Raw genomic sequence first — 20798 nt, forward strand, 5'->3', positions numbered from 1 at the left:
ATTCCCCCACCTCCTAGAAAAGCCCGCAGGAGCCACGCACCCTTTAAAGAGCGCGCCACTCTTGGGGGCTTTTCCCCGAGGAGGGAGAAGGGACTGACTGGCCGTTTCAGTCCCCTCCTGGTCGAAAAGCCCGCAGGAGTCACGCGGGGCTCCTATGGGCTTTTGCAGGAGGTGGGGAAATTCCGCCACCTCCCGCAAAAGCAGGGAGAAGGTCTTGGAGTAGCGCACAGGCTGCGTGCAGCCTGTCCACTGCTTTCAGAGCTACAGGGGGAAATCATATTTTCCCCCTTGATTTCCCCCCCTGAAAACTAGGTGCGTCCTATGGGCCGGTGCGTCCTATAGGGCGAAAAATACGGTACATGCTAGTCTCACATGTGTTCATTCAAAGGTCCATCCCATCCCATCCAATCTATGCACCAATTTGCTAATTTTTAGATTAAAAATTTCCCCTGAAAAATTGCATGCACTGTAATGCATTGTTTTAGCTCAGTGTGTATGCATTTCTAAAGTATCTTACTCTAAAACACACGCATTACTGTGTTTGGATAAGATTTATCAGTTGACAACTGTTTTGCAAGAACTGGAGAAATGTGAAATCTCAAAGATATTTAATGTCGTGAGCAGCTCTATAAGTCTGAAAGATCAATTCCCACTGGATTTCATAGAAATTGAATTCCTCAATTATTGCTAATTTAGATCCTTCATCTAAAATAAAAATTATTTAGTCTAGAATAAGGATGGGGAAGCTGTGGCCCTCCAGGTGTTGCTGGACTACAACCTCCATCATCTTTGAGCTTTGGCAATGCTGGCTGGGAGTTGGAGTCCAACAACATCTGGAAGACACCAGATTCCCCATCTCTGGGTTGCATCAGTGTTCAATGCTCTCTCTGCTGAAATATGAGAGGCTCTATATTTGTACAGACATTCTGCTGGATATTGAAGGCACACCTGTTTAGACCTCCTGATCTGATAGTTTTAATTGCTGTTTTAATTGTTTTGCTGTTTTAATGGGCTTGTTTTATCGTGCATTTTTATTTATGGATGTATTTATTGTTTTGATGAGATTGTTTTGGGTGTATTTTAACATGTGTGTATATATATTTATATTTGGTTTTACACTTTAAAGCACTGTTTCCCAAACTTGGGACTCCAGATGTTTTTGGACTACAATTCCCATCATCCCTAGCTAGCAAGACCAGTGGTATGGGATGATGGGAACTGTAGTTTGAAATCAGCTGGAGACCCAAGTTTGGGAGACACTGCTTTAAACAGTCCAGAAGCCATTTTTGCAAGTAATTATTATTAACAATAATCTAATTAAATCCAATTATTTTCTCCCCAGTGGGGGCTTCTCTGAGTTTCTAAATGTGGATAATCAAATTTACACTGCAATCTTCACAAACCATTTACAAAAATGAATCACCTTTTCTAGGTATGTGTAGCTCCATATTTTTCCATCTGCCCATGTTCTGGAAATGATCTTCCCACCTGGATCGTACTCCATCTTTTCGGTCCATGTCCCTCTTTGGATAAAGGTCACTAATCCAGAATGTGAGTAAGTGATGTTGACTTCATTGTATTTGTTGAGGGGAGACCAAAGGATTGGGCGGCCTGCCTGGTCGTAGAGAATCCGAAGAGTGAACTTCCGATGGTCATCATAGATCTTCCCTGTTCTTGTGATGTGGTCAAAATCAATTGAGAGCAGGTTTCTGTTGTGGGCCTAATTTATAAAGCAAGAACAGCATCACAAATTCAACTGAAGCAATTCTGTAGATGAAGATATGCATTTTATTTATTTTGCATTTTTTAAAACCATGCCTTCATTCAAAATAAGGACTCCAAGAAGGCAGACTTCAAGATCAAATATAACTTTATCTATCTATCTATCTATCTATCTATCTATCTATAGATAAAACAAATAGTTAAACCAACATAATAAAATATGATAAATGAATTATCTAACTACTTAAGATATTACAATCAATTTGAAATCTCTGGGCAAAGAAAAACGTGTTATTCCAGAACCAAAAGCAATATAATAGTAGCACCAGTCTTACTTCCTCCAGGAGGGTGTATCAAAGCTGGGCTGCCACCAAAAAGCCCCTCTTCACTATCAACACACACACATATTTGAAAGGACATTAAGTGGTGTAGAGCATTAAAACAATAAACAATATCATTAAAACAAAAATAAAACACAAAACTAGTAAAATGGTAATAGAAAAGCAGATAAAAAGAAATAGAGGAATTCTGGGAACTGAAGCCAATAAAATAGGGGCAAATCTTGAATCCTGTGCTAAAAGGTATGTCTTTACAATATATCTGGAGTAACTGGTGGCAGAGGAAAGAGCATTTCACAGTTTGGGGACAATAGCAGAATTGTGTGTTTGTTTCTGCTCTATTATATTCTATAGCAGGCACCCCCACACTCAGCCCTCCAGATGTTTTGGGACTACAATTTCCATCACCTCTGACCACTGGTCCTGTTAGCTAGGGATGATGGGAGTTGTAGTCCCAAAACATCTGGAGGGCCAAGTTTGGGAATGCCTGTTCTATAGGGTGCAGCACAATGAGTAAAATTTTCCCAGTTGATCTAAGTGATCATTCAGGTCTATTCAGGGGCAGATCTTCTTTCAGGAATCTTGCCTCATTCTTACAGAAGAAACTCGGGTAAGGGCCTCAAATGAATATTTCAATTCACTGGCAGATTGGCAAACAGATACTTCTGGTTTCAGTCTCATGGTAACAAGCCTGATTATTTAATAATTCCCAGTAGCCTCATCCCTCCCATCTCTGGCCGCACCCTTCCTTTCATGAAGCAGGCCACTGAAGTCCACTGTAACATAACTTTGGTTTCTTAGAACCTGACACGGCGATACACTCTCATTTTCATTCTGATTCAGGATGATATAAGTTTTCTCAAGGCTGTTATATGCCAAAGCTCACCAGGGGTCTGGTGTGTAGGTAAATATGAAGCCTTGAGGCATGTGCTTCCTCCTCACAGGATTACTGCCAACTGTTCACTTCTACACCTTTGCAGTGAAAGAATGGTCTGATCCTGAGCATGAGTCACACCACTTTCAATATATTTTATTTATGCATTGGTTCACACTGCCAGAAGATGTACCAAAGCAATTTACAGGGACAATACCATACAAAATATACATTCACAATCCATTAAAAACATATACCCAAATCTACAAAAATCATCCAACCATATAAAACAGCAGTGGGGAACCTGCTGAAATGCTCCAGATGTTGTTGGACTACAAATCCCATCAGCCCCAGCCAGCATGGCTAAAGCCAATGAAAGCTGCAGCCTACCAATATATGGAGGGCCACAGGTGCCCCAACCCAACATTAAATAACCACCCCACCTGCATAAAGGTGAACACTAAAAAATAAATGATCAAAAGCCAGACCTTTAGCACTGTCCAAATTGCCTGGGAGAATAAATATATATTTGCCCAGTGCTGGAAGGGTAGCCCACAGAAAGCATGGGTCACTGCACAAGAGGAGGCTTGTTCTCTTGTTGCAATCTTCCAAACTTCTCCTAGTGTGGGGTGTATGCAAAGAGCCTTAGATGCTGATCTCAGGTTCCAGGTAGGTTCATACAGGGGAAGTTGGTCCTTGAGGTATTGGAGACTTGAGCTATTAAAGCTTTATAGGTCAAAAACAGAAATGCTCTCTTTTCTAATACACACACATCACTTACTCCCTATGCAGAGAACACCATCAGTTCCCCTCCCCACACATACAAGATCCACCCCAGTTCCTCCTTGCCCCTCTCTACTACCTAGGAATTTCCTCCAAGGCCAACCAGGACTCAGCCTAGCAAATTCTTTTTGTAAACAAGCATCCCCACCACAATCCATTTCTTTGCCATGGGCAAATGGACCATTCTTTCCTGTCTTACCCAGGATTCAGGTTTTGGGGTTTTTTTTTGCTAAGACCTACTGGTGCTCAACTGAGGGCACATGCAGACTTCCTTTTGTGGTGTGTTTCTAGGCACAGTTCCATGTCTTAAAGCACTGTTTCTTAGCGCTTTCCCCACTCTTTACCACTGATATGGAGCAAATGGCAAAATGGCAATTCACTGAAAACCCAAATTGTTGTTTGTTCCAATTCAGCATTAAAGATCAGAATTTCACAAAGAAAGCACCAGGGCAAAAACATAAAGAAACCCCACTTTAAAGTGCAGACCTGTGCCTAGAAAACATGGGGCCAATCGCGTGGATGAGCCGTGAATGATTGTTTTCCGTAACAGTACTAAATCCTAGAATATATGATGAAGAGTTCCTCCATGCCTGTCCAGAGCAGTTTCCTCTCTCCACTATGCTACTGCAGCTTGTTTCCTCCGCACGCAGTATTAAGTAGGTGGGCACTTCTGAGCATACACAAAGGGGTCTGCTCTCACTGCTAAGGAAATTTCCCCTGTCCCTTTCTTCAACAGCTTGCTGTGCACGCAGAGAACACAATAGGCAACTGTCTGAACAAATACTGGGGGGCAAAATAAATGCAACAAATGGAATAAACAAATACGGTATCTGGAATCCGTAGCTAGATGAGAAACCGCATGTGTAATCAGGAAACATAAGTGCAGTTGCAGTGGACTACAACTCCAGTCAGAGCTACTCTTAACACTTGCAACAATATGCTTTTCTTTACAGATCACTGTACTGCATGCATTTTGCTCTTGCTGATCCTCAACTTGCCTTTGAAGAAAGCTGTTCTGCCACAATAGTCCTACGAGTTCTTGCAATATGCAAAGGGTAGTCAACATGCAGCTATTATGGACTCCAACTCCCACCAGCCCCAGCCAGCATAGCCAATAGTCAGGGATGATTGAAGCTGTAGTCTAACAACAACAAATGGAGGGCACAACATTTGGCTAATCCTACATATGGCATCTCCTACCTGCAAGTTAAGACCACAGTATGAGTGGTGTCAGAATGACATTCCACCAGGCACAGGATAGGATGCACCATCCCTATCACCAACCTTGCAGTTAGCAAACCTGAAATTACTACCTACCACGTGGGACCTCTGAAAGCAGCTAAAATTGCTTGTTCCTACCAAATTTCATGTTTCAGCATGCTGGGACCAGTTTGATGGATAGCTCTGCATTCACAGGCAGCTGCGCAAGAGGGATTAATGACAGAAGCTCACTGAATGATGTGAAGGGAAAGTGTGAGCTGAAAAATTCAGAAGGGAATGTCTGTGATGGGAGGAACAGAGATGGGAGGATCACAACACAATCCAAATCTGCCCTACCAAAGCTGGTATTTGTCCCTCCAGGAGAGGAGATAAAGCAGGGCTTGGGAACCTTTTTCAGGCAAAGGGCCACAATCCCTTCTGGGCAGCCTTCCAGGGGCCACATGGCAGCAATTGACAGAGCCAGAGGCAAACGTTCATGGATGTGAATTTCACTTATGAATAATAGGCTAATTTTTACACACAGTCACCCCCCCCACCGGTCTATCCTCTCTCCAAGGAAGCAAGAAGCAATACTAGAGTTCAAGGACATATTCCAGCCAGGCATATGCTATTGGAGCAGGAACCAGGAACCATGAGTATGCCAAGGGATGGGGAGAGAGAGATGAAAAGGGCTGCATTTGGCCTCCAGACCTCAGGTTCTCCACACTGAAAGTCTTCTTGGTCTAAAAATTCAGCTAAGAGAGGTGAAGGAAGAGCCCTTTATAACTAAAAACAGGAAGGAAATTGTTCCACCTGAAATCACAGTTTGCATAGTAATGGCAAAGTTAAAAAGTTATGGGCACAGAGAATACATTTAAGCTTGCTTAAAAGTCCCAGGATGTGGGTAGGAAAACCAGTGCGAGTTAACAACCTGTTAATCTAGTTAAAAGACCATCTGATAACAGTGGGAGACAGGCTCATGTACCTCTGGATTGCACTCATTTTGTGTCTTTAAAAGTACCATTAGTCAAGGTGAGTGTCTATCCTCAGGCAGTGGATTGGGATGAGTAGACCCTTCAGATGTCTGCCAATGAACTGAAATGTGAACTGAAACTGGTTCATTCTGTGAAGGGATGGATAGCAAGCAGTGGGTGGCCTCCCATCATTTTCCTCATTCACCACCACCTATGATTCTGTGTGTATCACTGCCATTTTGCTGCTCCAGGAAAGTAGAGTTGAGACTCTTGCAGGGTATTTCAAGTAACCTGTGCCTCATTCTAAGGAAGTGTCCTTTTCAGAGCAAAGTACTGTTGGTGAAGTAGCCCCAGAGAGCAGTAATTTAAATGGTATTTTCCACTGCAAAAAATGGCAGCAGTACAACAGCTCTTCAGGTCCAACTTGCCTATAGTGCCTTGCTCTGAGAATAGACTCTGTGTCCCTCAGAGTGAAGCATGGCTGAGATGTCTCCAGAGGGCCTTAAGGAGTGCCTGCAGAGGAGAGAGAAGATATGGGGGAGGTTGTTGCACATGCCTGGTGGTGGCAGGCTTCAGGCGGCAAAATGTCTCGCACTGCTCCAGGAAAGATCCCCTTTCTAATCATGACTGGACTATGACAAACGCAGTATCCTATATGCTAACAGTAAGTTCATTCTCTCAAGTGCCAATTCTAATGTGCTGAAAATACTGGTATCATTCACTCACAGTAAGCTCAAGGGAACCAGAGCGTTTCAGGACTCCCAATAAAGGTCAGTGGTGGTGAAATCAGAGCTTGGAAAGTGCATTTTTAAAAGTTCTAGTTCAATATGTCCAAAAGGGAAGTACCGTATTTTTCCGTGTATAAGACTAGGTTTTTCCTCTTTAAAAATAATATCAAAAATTAGGGGGCATCTTATACACAGGGCCATCTCCTCCATTTTCTTAAATCTGAGTCCCCCAAAATAGGGGGAATCTTTACATAGGACATCTTATAGATGGAAAAATATGGTAATTCTAGTTCACACTCCTCCTTTATAAAATTAACTAATTTGGTTTGTGCTCAGTTCACAGCTCTAACTCAAGTTCATCCAAATGATTCTTGGCAATATTTTTCAGCCCTCAGAATCATAGAATCATAGAGTTGGAATAGACCACAAGGGCCATCGAGTCCAACTCCCTGCCAAGAAGAATATTACAAGCTGCTGTGCTGAAGTATAAAAAATACAGAGGTGCCTTGGTTTTTGAACGTCTCTGTTGATGAATGTTTCGGAACTTGAATGCTGTAAACCCAGAAGTAAATCCTTCAGTTTTCAAACGCGCCTTGGAAGTTGAACAGGAAACATGGCTTCCATACTGAGTTTTCCGTTTTGAGGCTTCTGTTTTGAGTTTTCGGTTTTCGAACGTTTCGGAACTTGAATGGGCTTCCAGACCGGATTACGTTTGAAAACCGAGGTACCATTGTACTTAAGAAGACTAAGGTAACACAAAAACACACTCAAAACTGGAATGTGAATTGTGTAGTCTATTTTACCCAAAAATTATGATCTTTAAGCTTAGAAGGCCAAAGTCTAAAGAGGAAAAAACACATGAATTTAAACTAGAAATCGAGCAAATTTCTACACCAACACAATTTTAATCCATGTTTACTTTACTCAGCAATTATGGGAATTATGTTTAGATATAATTCAGAGATACTGAACTAATTCAGTTAAATTCATTAAACTAAACTTGTTTATTCCAAGCACTAAGATAAGTATGTGTACACACACGCATCTATTCGCTGGTACATTTTTCATAATCACTCTTTCCCCTTGCTGTAAGAAAAAATGGAATCCTGCTGGATTGGACCAAAGTTCTATCTAGTCCAATAGTCTGTTCCTCATAGTTGCCAATCAGATAACTCTGAGATGCCTTAAACATGAACCTAGGTGGAATCTACACACATGTAAAAAACGCTGTGAAAATGCTTTTTTAAAAAAAGGTTTTGAAAAATACATTGAATTTGGCATGGCTCACTGTTGCCATTTAGTGTCACATTTGTATATTACAGTTTACAACACATTTAAAATGTTTTATTTGCAGCTGTATAGCTGAGTCCCTAGATTTAGTTGGAAGGTGGAAGGAGAAAGACTGTGATGCCATGTCTTCTCTCTCACCAACATTCCAAACACAGTTTCTGGTAGTGGAGAAGCAATGTTCCTTGCCTCCTCTTCAGAGCATGGAAGCTGTGTTCAATTTGGGGAATGAAAAAGAAGGCCTAGATTTGCAAAGAGGATTGTTAATGTTGCAAACCACCCTGTAATCTTCAGATGAAGAGTGGTATATAAATTTAATAAATAATAAGGTGAGGAGTTGGGAAGAATAAATGAGTGAGACTGGGAAGGGGGAAGGACTGGAACATCCCATGCTTTCCTCCTCCCTTCGGATTTGACAGATCTATCATAATCACTATGTACGTGGATCGTTGTCATTAGACCATTAGCTTGAATGCTAACTATTCACTATACTCATCAAGGCTTCCCAAAGGAGTAATTCTGTCAAATGGAAAACAGATTTCCTAAAGCATTTTTCCTGCACATTATTGATGTCTTTGGGTCTTAAACTTAAGTCCGTTAATTAAACAGAAAAATATTGACCACCTGCCATAGGGAACTGTTAATACTCTGGTTAAAATACAAGCCATAAAGGCAAACTGGGTGTGATGGCAGCAGTTCTGTGTAAACACAGAACAGGAGATGCCAACACAATTAATCGGAGATGGGCTTGGAAAAGAACTTGGGGGGTCTGTCATAAAAGGGAAGCTCAGATGAGAGGCAAGCTTTTTATGTCCCCTAATTCTTATCTAGTTCCAAAAATGGTTTCAAAAAATGACACTTCCCACTCCTTCCCTTTATTTCCAGTGAATTATTTCCATTCTCCCCTGCCCTTATTCCTGGGCATACTGTTATGTCAGAGCTGAGGAACCCTTTTCAGTCTGAGGGCCGCATTCCCTTGATGTCAGTCTTCCAAGGGCCATATGCCATTAGTAAGTGAAGCTGGACACAAAAGTGGGTAGCACAATGGATGTACCTCTGTAAAGTAGGCTACCTTCCTCTACACAGAGGCAGAGCTAGCTGCTCTGGCACCCAGAGAAGCGCACATGCTGTGCACCCGGGGGCAGGAGGAGCATCCCAGGGGGGCAGGGCGGCGATGCCACCCCCCTCTGGGATGACAACCGGGGCAGACTGCACCCACCACACCCCCTTTCTCCGCCAGTGGGCAGAGGTTTCTACACACAGTCCTCCCAGTATCACAGTTCAAGAAAACATTCCAGCCAGCGAAAACAGTCATGGATCCTGAACAGTGAGGGGTGTGGTCTGCGAGGAGGGTGTAATCCAGGGAAGGGACATGGGTCTTAATTTCAGTCCACTTCCCCCAGGTCCACTTTTACTTCTGTAATTTACACATAAGTAGACCTACATGATAGTCCTCCTAGGAAATTTTCACACTGCCACCTGTACCATGTCTACAAATTTCAGTCAGCTGCCACTTGTCATTTTCCTTCTGGAAACAAACAAACAAACAAACAAACAAAAACACTTACCCTGGGGCAAAAAATATCTCTCGATGCATATAATTTTCTAATGGGGCATGCTTATTACCTCAGCGCATGTTAGCAGATTGGGGTTTTACAATACGACATCACTCTTTCACATACAAACGGTCAGGGAAAGGTCATGAAACTGCATGTGGTGTGTCAATAGGTTGGAAGAAACCATATAATGTGGCTTGGGGACCCAGGACAGTTGTATTGCATGTTTGTTAATGGGATGAGAAACATGCCCCCCAACTCACTGAGAGGAATAGGGATCTCCTAATAACTCTTAGCTTTCTTAACTAACAACGTGTCTCTGGAGCCTAAGGGGAAGCCATGATATTTTAATGTGGTGTGATGACACTGCTTTGAATTTATATTGCATATTGGCCTTAAATGAACCATATATATTTCAATCCCTCCCACAAAATAGTGACAGACTGCACTAACCCCAGCTGCACTAACACGTTCATATAAATACAGGGAATCCTTCAGACTGTCTCAAACTGTTTAGGGCTTGAAAGATCAGCACCAACACCATGTATTGGACACAAAAACAAATAGTCAGACAGCGCAGACAGGAGAGCACAGGCATATTTACAATAACAGCAGCTTAACGTGATTCTCAGATGTGATTGCCTTCCCAAAGAATGCTTCATTTGACACATGAGATGAAAACCTTACCCGTAACCTTCTCTCAAATGCAGAGATATTGCCTTTGGTCTGTTCCTTCCTTTGTCTCCACTCAATAAGGTTGGAGTTATGCTCTCCGGGTAAAGAGATATTGCATTTTCCTAAAGTAGGATTGACAACGCCAGCTAGGATGTGAGGTTCTGTGTTCAAAGTGATCTCCATTCCGCTGGCAAAAGTGACTCTCAGTGACCCATCTGGACTGACCCGATATATATTCTGAATATTGTCTGTCAGCAACAAAACAAGGAAGGGGAAAGAGTTCAGTTTTTTCAGCTTCATGAAGCAACTGCTATGTGTGCAAAGATTATATTTATGCATAGTCAGATAGCAGTAGGCATTGCCAACATCTGTAAGACTTTGTAATTGGGGGGGGGGGACGGCGACCTCCCAGACGCTTAAGGCATACAGCTTATTGTTACTACACCCAGACCTTAGTAAATTTACATATTAGCAACACCCTTCATCTTGATTAAAGGTATTTTGCTTTCAGAGACCTTTCAACTTAAGAAACCTTAAGTTAGCCTTTGGTGTTCTTAATTATTTACTACCTTTGGGCTGCTACTGAAAAACCTGTTGCCTGGGCGAATTTAATATGCAGCTAAAGTCAAAACTGGTGATTGTATAATTAAACAGCTAAAATGCAGCTGTGGAAATTGTACTAATGTTGTAACAACTGAGAGCATTGTAAGAAAGATGAAAATAATCTGAGTTAAAATGAAATGCCTGCATGTGCTATGAAATAGATATTGCAAAATGTATGTATGTATGTATGTATGTATGTATGTATGTATGTATGTATTGTGGCATTATTGTTATTATTATTTATTGAGTTTATATATTGCCCTATACCCCGAGGTCTTAGGGCAGTTCACAGAACAAAATCAAAGTATAAAACCACGAAATATATAATCGAAATAAAAACAAGCCAATAACACCCCACCCCACCCCCCAAAACCCCACATTTTAAAAAGACACAGAATGTCAATCAAATCAACTGAAGGCCTGGTTAAAAAGGAACATTTTTGCCTGGCACCTAAAGGTGTATAATATTATATTCCACCTTTCCTCAAAGGAACTCAGAGTGATTCTCCCTCTCTCCATTTTGGCCTAAAAAAACAACAAACGGAGGCCAAACCCTTAAAACCCCACATGGTATTTGGGCCTAACAACAACCAAGCTACATGAAGTAGGTTGGCTGAGAGACTGTGAAGGGGACAAAGGCCACACAGTGAGCTTCATGGCTGAGGAGAAGGGGAACCCTGGTCCTCCAGGTCCTTATCTGACACTCAAACTCAGAGATTGAGAACTGAGCGCCTGAGAGCCAAAGGTGCCCCCCCCCAGCCCTTTGGATTCTCCCCTACCACATCCTTTCTCCCCAGGCCACACTCCTCACTGGTATTGCTTCACACTCTCTCTGTTTTTGTCTGTCTGGAATGTGTCTTTGAATACTGACAATGTCCCTAGATGGAGGACAGAGAGAGGTGTGCAAGTGTGTGTAGAAACCAGTCCATGAAACAAATGTAAAAATTCACATTCATTGCCTTAGCCACTTGTGCCACCAGCCCCAGAGGGCATGTGGCCTCTGGAAACGTGGCCCCTGGGTTGAAAAAAAAATCAAAACCCTAGCTTCTGCTGTAACTACTATACCACATTGCCCCCCTTTTTTAGCGTAAGAAAATGTCCACAACTTTTCATGCCCTCAAAAATAAAAACAAGATTTTCATGTCCACATGAAATTGAACACAGGTCCAATTTATATGCAAAGCAGGTTCTCTACACATGGACTTCCCTCTCTGATGGCAGCCTTCCTGCACATCAAGAACTGAACTCCTAGGCATACAGAATGTCCCCTTGAGATTTAGGGCATGGAAAACCCAGTCTGATTTGTTATCACTGGCTAAAGCAAGGCTGGAGAACCTGCAGCCTTCCAGCTACTGCTGAACTACAATCCCCATTGTCCCTGCAAGTGGTCATGGTGACTAAAAAGCCACAGCAGGGGTAAGGAATCTTTTTTGGTCAGATGGCAAAAGCCCATTCACTACTCAGAAGAACTCTGCTAAATGGCTACTTGTGGACACAATGGCGGCAGAGCAGTAGGCTTCCTTCACATGGCAATGCTACGTCACATATGTTTCCTCAGGTTCTGACTAAGATTTATGCCACCTGCACTCTAGCTGTTGACTGTCCTGTTTCATCACATGCGGGTCACTAGAGTAACACAGTGACCTACGTGCTCCACAGCTACAATGAAGGCACCCAGGAGCATTGTGTCAATGGCTCTAGTCATTTAAACATTCCACACTGTGACAGGAGCCTTGACAGGAGCACCAGCCATAGCAGCTGGGAAATTCCCCAGAGCATCCAGGAATCCTTCTGACTCCATAAGTATCTTAGGGCAGACCATTTCAATAGTTCCTTCACCTCTGCAGCATGAAGTTGCTGTGAAATAAAGCTTGGCTTTGTTCTTTAATAGAAAGGAAGAGGGTGATGGAGGGAGAGTCAACTTGGAAATGCCACCCCAATTCTTGAATATTCCAGTATCTAAAGTTTGGGCAGATGCTAGCAATTAAGTTATGGGTGGCATGGGGAAGCTGTGGCCCTCCAGAGGTTGTTGGACTCCCATCATCCCCATCTAGTATAGCTAATGGCTAGGGATGAAGGGAGTTGTAAACTAGCACATCTGAAGGGCAGATTTGCAATGAAAGGAAGTGTAACGATAGCGCTACCGCAAGTGTCCCAAGATGTGGCATTCAGTAGTACTGCAAGTTGATCCTAGGGTGCTGAAGATGAAGATGCCACACTTTATCATAATTTAACTGGGACATATGGTAGGCTGATGGGTCTGTAATTTCATTCATTCATTCATTTGATGTTACACTGGTCACCTTCCAACCTTGTGGGGTAAAGAAGCCAAGAATAGTGACAAGCTGTGTGCTGACATCTCACTAAGATCAATGAGATGTATAAATGCTGTTCCGCCATTTTGAACATGTTTGATCAGTTTCTTTTTTACTAACTTGTTACAATAATCTAGTAGCCTGGTCTTCAACTGGTAGGTCAGGACCCACTAGCAGATCGTGGACTGATCCAAGGAGGATCACAACAGAAGCATGACCCCCATGCAAACACATGGTAAAAGATTAAGAAATGGGTTCGCAAATGCATGTTTGGGTTAAAAGTGGGTCTTGGGTCTGAAAAGGTTGAAGATAACTTGATCTAGTAGGAACTAGAATATCAGGCCACAATAAACTAATGAGCAGAGTTTTCCTAAATGCATTCAGCAAGCAGAAACTGCCAGAGTTCACGCAAGTGTGGTGATGGGGAACTAAATGTACCTTGTTTTAATGTGTAGATAGTTGAGGTAGCTGAAAAATTTGTAGCTGTGATCACATTCTCCCTGTTTGAAGTGTCGATTTCAACTCTCATCAGTTTTTCTACGTCACTATGGAAGCTGCTGACCTCACCCGTTGGAAATGTTGCATTGGTTAAATGTCCATCAGAATCATACCTGGGAAGAGAAAGAATTAAAGAAAGATAAATATAAATATAAAATGTACTGCACAGACTTCTGGAGGAGGAGCCATTGCAGGTCGGCCGCATCTCTCAGGAGCTCCTGAAAGATGTAATTAAGTGGTGACTAATGGCAGAGATTATCTGCTGTTTTTGTCTCTGTTGAACAGAGATAATATTGGGATTAACTCCTAGATGCTCTAGATGAATTACTCACTGACGTGGAATTAAGAAATCCCATCAGACAGGTGAGTGACCAGGAGTGGGAATTATGATGTTGAAGAAGGAGATGGAATTCATAGAAGGAGGACTTTGTGTACAACATGGAATCAACTCAGAAGAAAAAGTGAAAACTCTGCGGGGGGGGGGGGCACACAAGGAAAGTGTGAGAAGGAGTTCTAGGACTGCTATGTCCTTTTTAGGCATCCTTCTAGGGAAGGAAAAGTTTTTTTGGGGGAGGGGAAGACAGACTTCCTTGTTGGAAGTGTTTCATATGCATTTCAAATTTGCCATTGTGGGGGGAGTGGATAGCTGAGTGGGCCAAGAATTCTTGGGCAGTTTGGCTTTCTGGATAAGTGTTAAATCCTCCCAGGTGACCAGGGATGGATATGACCTAGGACATTCCCCTTTTGGATAGCTGGTCTGTTGGAACAAGGGTTCTCTGCAGATACCCTGATGTTGTAGAAGTTCCACCTTTGTGCCTTGCTGCCCACCGTGATTTAGAGAAGACTTTTAGTTCACTAACAGCTCAATCCTATGCGTGCCTACTCAGAAGGAAGACCCACTGAGTTCAATGGACATTATTATGAGTAATTGTGTGTATCAGGATTGCAAGTCTAATACTTTAAGTTGGTTTATTTCCTGATGGGCTGCTATTCCATTTTTATTTATTTAGCAAGGTTTATATATCTCTTTATAAAAATAAAAATAATAAAATCTTTTAACAGTTTAGATAAAATAGTATACTCATTTTTAAAAAAACAAAGATGACAAAAACAGTATCCAGATTTAATGGTTTTAAAATACTGATGCAGATGTTCAAATATGGCTTTTGTATTTCCTTATCCTTTGTTTTATATACATCATCTTGGGCAACTTGTTGAAAAGACGGCATATAAATAATGCAATAATAATAAAATGAACAATTACCGTGCAAATTAATTGGACAAGGCTACTCACTAATATTAAGTAAATATTATTATTATTTTTTGCTACGATCCTCAGTCTACTCAGAATTTTTTGCAAGGTTTAGTGCAAAATGTAACATGATGCAGATGTACCACAAGAGGTCACTCTGCACCCATGAAAAATAAAAAACAAAGTTGAACTACCAAATAACATCTACTTTAGAATTTCATTATCTTGAAGATCTGCAAATGTTCAAAAGGCATTGGGAATTCCCTTTTGGTCCAGTCCTCACCACCTCCAGGGATGAAAACTTCCAGGCGTGCATCAAGAGCTGTGTACACAACTGCACCTGGCCCCAGGGGCTGCCATCTGCATGGATTATTTCTCCCAGCCAAGGTTGTACAGAGGGAATGAAGCACAGCAGGTCAGTGGGAAATGATGGCAGCTCCTTTGTGCCTCCTAGCAGAAAATCCAGCTGCTGAGCACAAGCTGTGCTGGTTTTTCCCTGTTCAGTCAGGGTGTATGATGGCCGTGGTTAGTGCCAAGTTGCCAAAGGTGAAGGCTTGCAGTCTTTCCTAGGTATCAGTCTTATGTGCCAGTAGCTGATATTCAGTTGGGGTAGTCTGGCTAGGCTGGAGGGCTGGAAACCATGCAATTCTGCCTGATTTATTTCCAGACTCTTAGATGCTGCCTGGCATATGAGATTACACCCAGGAAATGCTGTAACCTTTTGTCCTTTTGTATCCTGACTGGAAGGAAGACACACCTATATTCCTACCGGTACATTTCATCATGGGGAAGGGCTGGAAGATACAGTGGTACATCGGGTTAAGTACTTAATTCATTCTGGAGATCCGTACTTAACCTGAAACTGTTCTTAACCTGAAGCACCACTTTTAGCTAATGGGGCCTCCTGCTGCTGCCACGCCGCCGGAGCACAATTTCTGTTCTCATCCTGAAGCAAAGTTCTTAACCCGAGGTAATATTTCTGGGTTAGTGGAGTCTGTAACCTGAAGCGTATGTAACCTGAAGCGTATGTAACCCAAGGTTAACCATTTATGTTGGCTCCTGTTGTCTTTCCCCCTTTGATTTGACCTTGATCATCCCCTGCTTCACCAACTCTTTTGGGCATATTACAGTGGCACCTCGGGTTACATATGCCCCATTAGCTAAAGTGGTGCTTCAGGTTAAGAACAGTTTCAGGTTAAGAACGGACCTCCGGAATGAATTAAGTACTTAACCCGAGGTACCACTGTATTTGCAAACCAGAAAAACTGTAACAGGCAACACACACACACAGAGCAATCAAGCATGCACCGCAGTCTAAATCTACTGTCTACAATAGAATGCTGCTTCCAAGCCTAGTTTCAATGGACCAGTCTCTCTAAGTAAGCCCAGAGCTGGTTTTCGGTTTTGCAGGGCTCCTGAGCAAGATGTTATAGGCAGGCTCCCATCTTGGCCACCAAGTCCCCTGCAACAAGCATAAGAACATAAGAAGAACCTATTGGATCAGGCCAATGGCCCATCTAGTCCAGCATCCTGTTCTTATGGTGGTCAACCAGATGCCTGTAGGAAGCCTGCAAGCATTACCTGGGCACAAGAGCACTCCTGCCACTCCCTAAGGATTCCTGCAACCAGTATTCAGAAGCACCACTGCCTCCAGAGACAATTCCTTCTAGGCCAGTCTGCGCTGCTGCACAGGGAGAGAGGGCATTGCAACTGGCGGTTTCATGGCCAGAGGTAGGATCCTTGCTAGGTCATAGACTTACAGCAGGTGCCCAGTCCTGGTCCTGAATGGGCCCACCTCCTTGCACCATTGCCCTCTTGCACTCCCTCTCCCTCTGAGCCGAAGGAAAGGCAAGTGGAGGCTGCTGACTCTTCTCCTTGCTTTTCTTGGTGAGGGCAGCTGAGCACATCTCAAGAGAGAGGAAGAGCAGCAGGAGGAAGAGCTGTACTGGGAGCAGGGAGAGAGGTGTTGGCAGCTAACAGCCACTGCTGGGGTGTAGACCTTAGCAAGTCTGTAATGCTGCCAACCTCTGATAACCTTGAATATGGCAGACTGTTAGGGTACTCTGCTCTTTTCTACTCAGTACATCTTATAAGTTTTCAATAGGGCCCCATTTTATTTATTTATTTACATTCATATCCAGCCCTTATTTCCAGGAGATCAAGGTGGTGTGTGCACTTCATCCCCCACCTCATTTAATCTTTACAACATCCCTGTGATGTAGACTAGGCCAGTGTTTCCCAACCGGTGTTCCGCGGCACACTAGTGTGCCGTGAGACACCGGCTGGTGTGCCGTGGGAGAGAGGCGGGCGAGTCGGGCGGCGAGAGGCGGCGGCGGCGAGGATCCGCGTCGAGCCGGGGGCGGCTCCGCGGTGGTGGTGCCGAGCGGCGGGGCAGCGCGCGCAACAGCGGAGGAGGAGGAGGCCGGCATGTCCGGGCAGCAGCAGCAACAGCAGCAGCAGCAACTCCCGGCGACGGCTCCTCCTCCGCCCGCTATCGCCGCCACCACCACAACAGCCGCCGCCGCCTCAGCTGCCGCCGTCCCTCAGTCCCTCGCTCTGCTGCCTCCTCCCACCCTGGCAAGGGGAAGGAAAAAAACGTTCACTTTTGTGCGTCCCTCCCGGCGTGACGCTGCGCGCTGACGTCACGGGGCGGGGCTTTAATGGTGGTGTGCCGCGAGATTTTTTTCCGGTAAACAGGTGTGCCGTTGCCCAAAAACGTTTGGGAAACACTGGACTAGGCTGAGGGTGACTAGCCTGAGGTCACCCAGTGAGCTCTGTGGCTGAGTGGGGATTTGAACCCTGGCCTCCCAGATTTTGGTCCACTGTGCCACACATTGTCAAGAGATAACAGAGGGCAGGTTAAAATGGCATGTGTGTTGAGGGGGGCGGGGACGAACCAGGTACAGAGGCATCCTGGTGCTCCTTGAAGGGAGGGCAATATACAAATGTAATAAATCCAAAATAAATGAGCAGTACTTCAGGAGTTACCACAGCTGCGTCTGCTCAAATATTGGCTCCTGTATAACTCTAAAAAAAGAAAGGAAGAAAAAAGCATAAGGAAGAATGTTTGTCCTCTAATGCATCTGGTCACCTTACACATTGGGAATAACAGTAAAAAGCTGTGGACCACAGACCATAAATTGACCAGATGAAACCAACCTGACATCTCCCATTGATTTTGCTGCTTCAGCTCAATCCTACTTCTCATTGGAAGCTTAGAACAGGACAGGCTGTGAGCAATTGCAGAAATGGACAGGACAGAAAAGGGAGATTTGCAAGCATGTGGAAGAGCAAGCCAGGGAGTCAAAAGGTTGCTTGCCTCTCCCCCAGCCCCTCCAGAGGACTTCTGCAACTTTAATGAACATAAACAATAATCTCATCCTCTATATACCTAGTGGATCACTGTACTCTTCAGGACAAGGCATCCTGCACATACCATCTCACCAGGAGGTCTGCTCCTTATGATGTAGGAACCAGGTCTTTAGTGTGGCAGCACCTACTCTTTGGAACATCCCCCCCCCATTATATATCAGGCAAACACTGTCTCAATAAGCCTTTTTAATGCATATTGAAGAATTTCCTTTTTCAACAAGTATTTTAAGTGAATATTTCTATACCAGTCTGTAGCTGTATTGGGTTTCAAATCTGTCTTTTTTTAAAAAAAAAATGAACTTGTTGTATATATGTTTTTCTTTTATTATTATTTGATCACTTGGAGATGTTTGCTAGGGTGCAATTCAAAAACCAAAGGAAATAGGCAAATAAATAATGCCAGAGCAGACTATTCATCCAGTAGTCTCAAGGGCAGTGGCAGTCCAAAGTTTTCCCCATCACCCTACTACTCAAAAGGTGGCATCTGTCTCCCTCATTATTGACTTTCAGGAGAAATGTAAATACATTTCTCTTTTACCCTGCCTTGAAATTAGTAACTGGTTGGCTTTAAATGTTTTTAGATGGTTTAAAATTGTTTTTTAAATCTTTTAACTATCTTTTTATTTGATTTTAAATTGCATTAAAATGTTAAGAAGGATACCACCACACTTGCAGGCGGGATGCTTCTAAACACCAATTGTTGGAAATCACAAGTGGGAAGAGCGCTCTGGTGCTCATGTCCTGCTTAAGGTTTTTCCTGGGGCACCTGGTTGGTGACCATGAAAACAGGAAGCTGGAAAAGCTGAGCCACTGGACTAATCCAGCAGGGCTTTTCTTATGTTATTCACAAAAGGTATCCACATGATCTGATAACAGTATCCTTGGCATGTCTAGTCAGAAATAAGATCTGCTGAGCTCAGTGGGACTTTGTTTTTTGTCAGATGAAAAAGGGCAGGATCGCAACCTCAGTTAATGGTTCTTAGATGCACAGTTCTATGCTAGCGTACCCAGGCAAACAAAATTAGGTAACTTCCCCCAATCCCAACCCTGCAAATTCTCAACACTGTGAAACATTTAGGACTGCACCCAATGGAGGAGGGTTATTGGCTTGCTTTGCTTTTGTTTTATTATGTATTTTGTGTTTTCATTTTGAATTTTTATGTTATGTACCACCCTGTGATCTTTGGAAGAAGGGTGGTATACAAATTTAATTTAAAAAATAAGTCTCTCAAAAAGAGCTTTTGCGAAGTTTCATAAAGTCGTGAGAGTTGTTATACCTATTCCCCACACAGAGCTATACTTCCCAATGTAGCTAAACAGTCAATCCTTCTTCCCAGGGATCTCTGGGAATTGTAGCTCTGTGATAGTACCCTAACAACTCTCAGCACCCTTCATGAATTAAAGCTCCCAGGATTCTGTTTTTAGGGGGAGGCATCATCACAGGGGGTTAGATTCAGGGTCCCCTCCAACTTTACACTTCTATGATTCCATGACTGTTTACAGTGGCATGATATGGCTTTAAATGTATTGTGCAGATGAGGCATTAAAAATATTTGAAGGTCACTTACTCATAAACTGTTGTCCATCCATACTCATTGCTTTTGGTGGCTAGAAGACCTGTGGTGCCAGGATAAGTCATGAGAGCTAGATTGTAGCCCTGGGCATAAACTCTTTTGAGAATCCCATTGCTACTTATGGTCAGCCAGTATACTTGACCTCCAGGCATCACCAGCCAGAGAGGCAAACCACTGGCATCTCTGCGAATATGAACTGAATTCCCATTGCTGTTGGTAATGGTGCCAAGATCGCCTTCCCCGTTGTATGTGAAATTGTACATGAAGTCCCTTGTAATCAGATTGAGTGTGTGCAAGTGAGTCCCATTGCTGGTGAACTGATACAGTTCCTGGTCTGCTGGGGATGCAACCTCATAAATATTCATGTCATTGAGATGAGCCTTATTCCGACTGACTGCACGGATACGGATGTTGCCAAGGTCAGCTACATACAAGGTGCCGTCAGGAGATACAGCCAGGGAAGAGGGAGCTTTCAATTTTGCGTCTTTAGCGAACCCACCATCACCTGCAAAACAACAGGGAGCAACTTTATTAAATCTGCACCTGATATGATTAACCAAACAAAAATAAGAACTCTCCCGACTTAATATTTTTAAAACTGTAAACCAATATTTTCCTCCAACAGATTTGTTTCCCATTATCTAAAGCAAGTACAATTCTTAATTGGCACTGCTGAAGAACGGACACAGGAGATATAGATGCTTCAGTTACCCTAATAGTTGTAAATCCACAGTGCTGTTGGCTGGGCAGAGCTACTACATTTCAAGTTCCCAGGGCACAAAGAAGGTCACAGACAAATATGCTCTCCTCTGCAAAATTCACGCCTTCTTGAATCAAAATCCATTCGTGAAGTAAGCAATGGGAATACAGTCATAAGCTAAAAAACTGAGTTTGTTGCATTTCATAAAGTCCAGTAGAGTATATGTAAAATGGTTTTAAATACGAGCTCATGGAGATAGATACAGACTTATCAGAGCTTATAGCAGGCTCACTGAAATCAAAGGGACTTAAATTAGTCATCGCTAACTGAAGTCCCATTGATTTCAA

General features: G+C 43.1%; 1 protein-coding gene across 14 annotated transcripts in view; it reads right to left on the minus strand.

Annotated features, from left to right (window-relative positions):
- Window positions 1-20798, minus strand: part of TENM1 (teneurin transmembrane protein 1) — a 392346-nt gene that overhangs the window by 25452 nt on the left and 346096 nt on the right. For all 14 annotated transcript variants that reach the window (XM_082208504.1, XM_082208503.1, XM_082208513.1 and 11 more), the window contains 4 exons: window positions 19746-20256; window positions 13494-13666; window positions 10150-10385; window positions 1424-1720 (listed from right to left, as the gene is read on the minus strand). In XM_082208504.1, coding sequence (XP_082064630.1) covers window positions 1424-1720; window positions 10150-10385; window positions 13494-13666; window positions 19746-20256 — 1217 coding nt within the window. The remainder of the gene's footprint in view (window positions 1-1423; window positions 1721-10149; window positions 10386-13493; window positions 13667-19745; window positions 20257-20798) is intronic.

The sequence above is a fragment of the Podarcis vaucheri genome (genome assembly GCF_965113315.1).
Source record: "Podarcis vaucheri genome assembly, chromosome: Z".
In the NCBI taxonomy this organism is placed as follows: domain Eukaryota; kingdom Metazoa; phylum Chordata; class Lepidosauria; order Squamata; family Lacertidae; genus Podarcis; species Podarcis vaucheri.